This window comes from Penaeus chinensis, chromosome 4 (genome assembly GCF_019202785.1).
Source record: "Penaeus chinensis breed Huanghai No. 1 chromosome 4, ASM1920278v2, whole genome shotgun sequence".
Lineage (NCBI taxonomy): Eukaryota > Metazoa > Arthropoda > Malacostraca > Decapoda > Penaeidae > Penaeus > Penaeus chinensis.
The window spans coordinates 32512534-32515033 of NC_061822.1; the positions used below are offsets into that span (position 1 = coordinate 32512534).

The 2500-nt window shown below is 35.4% G+C and overlaps 1 protein-coding gene across 1 annotated transcript in view; it reads right to left on the reverse strand.

Annotated features, from left to right (window-relative positions):
- Nucleotides 1-2500, reverse strand: part of LOC125047897 (biogenesis of lysosome-related organelles complex 1 subunit 6-like) — a 5451-nt gene that overhangs the window by 2543 nt on the left and 408 nt on the right. The window contains exon 2 of the mRNA XM_047646447.1: nucleotides 588-775. Coding sequence (XP_047502403.1) covers nucleotides 588-775 — 188 coding nt within the window. The remainder of the gene's footprint in view (nucleotides 1-587; nucleotides 776-2500) is intronic.

Genomic DNA, 2500 nt, shown 5'->3' on the forward strand with positions numbered 1-2500 from the left:
GACAGAAAACAGGATGTCACATTTATGTTCTGTTTATACATAATCTCAATGTGATATTTTTTATTGAAGTTGTATTAAGCACAATCTGATGTTATTGATCCATCAAATCTTACTAGTACAAAGGAAAATGACTGAAAAGTATATATACAGCTTGGCAACAGGTCTTCCCTACCCCTATCCACCCATACTCCTCCCCTTGCACATAAGGTAAGGACAGCAGAGGATGTTGATACTCTTTGGATGGAATTAGTGGCATTTGTGGTGCAAAAGCTGGCCAGAAGCGAATGCAAAACAAAAATCTACTAAATGGCTTTTGTGCATCTTTGGTGACAGGTCCTTTAATGTTACCTGAAGTCAAGTTGTGTGAAAATACCATTTTTTTAATTTTTCTCTTCTATCACTAGTAAGAAAGAAAGAAGGAAAGAAAGAAAGAAAAATAATGAAGACTATCCTTATGCCTTCTGTTACAGGAGAGCAATAAAATGAAAAGTGAGAGTTAGTAGAAATAAAAAAAAAAATATATATATATATATATATATATATATATATAAATATATATAAATATATATAACTAGAAGTATACTTACAAAAGCTCCTTTAACTTGGCTTCAATTGGCTTCAGCTTGTTTTGGTGTTCACAGATGACAGCTGTTAAAGCAGCTAAAGAAGGTGGGACGTCGCATTTCCCTGACCCATTCACTGCTGGTGCAGTGTTTAAATTCCCCTGATGAGGGTTTCTCTCCTTTACTGCTTGACTAGTCATTGTTTCTGATATCTGAAATTTCACAAAATTATACATACATAATTACTAGGAATTAAACTAACAGGAAAAACTCATCGTAATTAAGGATAGAAAGAGGAAGCACAACTACAAGAGAGGTCATTATAAAAGCCTTAAAGAGGTTCTTGAATGGCATAACCTAGAAACAATCCTGGATGAAGCGAACACTGATGTACAACGTTTTGCAAAGCCTATAAGGAAGGGGTAGATACATTTGTGCCAAAGTTCAAGACTGATGCTAGAAATGGTCAAAAGTGATTCAATACTATATACAAGAAAATGAGTGAAAGCATGCAGTTCCTTTGGAAAAGGTTCAGAAGTCATAGATCTCAAGTAGTGTATGAAAGATATAAAGTAGGAAGAAATGAGTATACCCAAATAATGAGGAGGCAAAAAGGATGTAATCAACAAATGTATAAATCAACCAAAGCTCTTCTTTAACTACATAAATAGTTTAGACTAAAAGTAGGGATCAAATTATCAACATCAAAGACAACAATTAAGTTTAAACTAAGGACAAAATGTGTGAAATCCTTAATGAGAAATTTAAGTGAAAAGCTGAAAGTAAAAAGAAGGAAATCAGAAAAAAAAAAATCAAATGGAATTAATGAAATATGGAAGAATCTCCCAAATAATGTTGTGTGCCAAAATGTGCATCTATTTAAAATGTTACGTGATAATTTATATAGAGCAGATGGGACCCTCCGAGCCTCACTTTTCTCACATATTTAAACAACTATGTAAAATGACTAGGAAAGAACACACACATGCACAAAGCACATACATATGTTTATTTAGTATTTCTTTTTTTTATAGATTCTATTTATATAGTGTTACCAACTGAAAACAATTTCTAACTGTTTACACATGTTTTCTCCATTTCTCTGTGAAGTATGTTTTTCTTATTCTTAATGTGTCAATTAGAAGGCCACTAATTGGGGGCAAATATTCAAAATACCTTCACATAACCAATCTTGATAATTTGGTATTGATGGATTCCCCTCACTCTCTGCAATATGAATATATAAAAAATATGCTGCAGAACCCCCCACCCCCCACCCCACCCTACCGCATTACCCCCACAAGAGCCCCAATAGCAGGGAGGACATGGAAGGCACCAAGAAAATTCCCATCCAGGAAGGCAAAGAATCTACCACATATGTATGATAGAATGGAACATGAGAGTATCCCTTGGTTTCTCCAACTCCCCACCTGAACACCCTCACAGCTTACATATCAATCAGGGTAGTAATTCTTTGCTAGGCTTGTTTGGTCCACATGTAGGTTGCATGCTCTATCCTGCCGTGAACACATGGAGGATTCTTTGTTGTCCAAGGTAGGAGTTGGGGCCAGCAGCATAGCGAGTTATTATCTATATTGTGTTCTTATATTGTTGTCCTTTTACTATGCAATATCCCTGTTACCTCTAATGCCATCCCCTGCTATGAGGGCCAAGATTATGGGGTTTGGGGTTTCCACGGCATAATTCCTGTATATATATATATGTATACTAGAACATTACAGGAATCTATCCATACCAAAATGATGATGATCGGTTCTGCAAAGGTATTCTATACAATTACCCTAATTGGCCATAATGAACACATAAAACAAAACCATTTGGTATAGAGAAGTGTCTATAAAAAGTCAAAGTAAGCGCATTCTGGCAAAGGCCAACAATTCTCCACTATATCGAGGAAGATATAAGCTTTGAGGGCG